Consider the following 1,185-nt stretch of genomic DNA (forward strand, 5'->3'; position numbering starts at 1 on the left):
CGATGACGTTTGAAGCGAAAGGTACTGGGTTCGATTCCCAGAGTAAACATCAACTCTGAGATGCAGGTACATCCAGCTGACGAGTCCCAAATAGAGGTAAACGCACTTCCTGAATTCCACTGCTAGCCACTATCCATCTTTGCTTATAATGTAAAGAATATTGATAAAATCTGAAGTATAGAGTTAAACAGTGATTAGTAAAACAACTATTCTCTACACAAGTTTATCAGTTTAATTCCTACTAGATGATCACATTTTCACGAATAATAAGTGATATTGAAGTCATATATATATATATATATATATATATATATATATATATATATATATATATATATATATATACCCTTAGTTTTACTTCTTCATCACTGATTACAATCTAGATTTTTTTCGTCAATAATTTCTGTTAATATTCTGACAACAGGCCAATTCTTGGATTTATTAATTTCTGCCCAAATCGTTTGGATGAACATTATCCAATGAGCAAAGTATTACTGTATACAGCAATTCATGAAATGGGACATGCATTAGTAAGTTCTGTTTTGTCATCCTCACTTTAATACACATAGTAGATACACTTTTAATTAAAATGGCCCTTATTTCTAATGTATCACTCTCCTATATATAAATATACTTTGTAAATCGCTTGTTATAAATAAGTGTTCTTTGCTTAAACGTTGTTTGGAGATAACTGTATAGCTAAATTTTCGTGGTTATTCACTTTCATCAGGAAGATTTATGTAGCCAAAACCTCTTTATTTTTTACTCACATACAGAATATCAATCATTCTTGAGTTAGAATACCTGTCATAAGATCTTGAAAAAAGATGGGTCATCATTAGACTTCTTAGTTATTTATTAATCAGGTGCTAATGTCAGGATTAACTATTATGAAGTGGCGAAATGTGTTATCTTATGTATACGATTTTGAAAGCTAAGTTGATTAATATAGCATTGTTAAAATAAATAACTTGTTTAAACGCTTAACATTTATAAAGTTTACTACAAACTAATTGTAGAATAGGCAAAGATGGATAGTGGCTAGTAGTGTAATCCAGGACGCCGTTTCGTCCTATTTGGGACTCGTCATATGCCAATAAGAGACTGACCAGTTGCAGTCCTAAACATCAATGGGAAGATTCAAACAAACAATACTAAGTGAATTTAATTGTAGAATATATCGTT

At 30.7% G+C, this 1,185-nt stretch overlaps 1 protein-coding gene across 1 annotated transcript in view; it reads left to right on the forward strand.

The window, feature by feature from the left end:
* The window catches only part of Smp_153930 (invadolysin (M08 family)), a gene marked incomplete at both ends in the record, with an annotated part of 21,569 nt that overhangs the window by 6,352 nt on the left and 14,032 nt on the right, over positions 1 to 1,185 (forward strand). The window contains one exon of the mRNA XM_018796955.1: positions 425 to 530. Within this exon, the coding sequence (XP_018652044.1) occupies positions 425 to 530 (106 nt within the window). The remainder of the gene's footprint in view (positions 1 to 424; positions 531 to 1,185) is intronic.

This window comes from Schistosoma mansoni, chromosome 4, assembly GCF_000237925.1.
Source record: "Schistosoma mansoni strain Puerto Rico chromosome 4, complete genome".
Taxonomy (NCBI): Eukaryota; Metazoa; Platyhelminthes; class Trematoda; order Strigeidida; family Schistosomatidae; genus Schistosoma; species Schistosoma mansoni.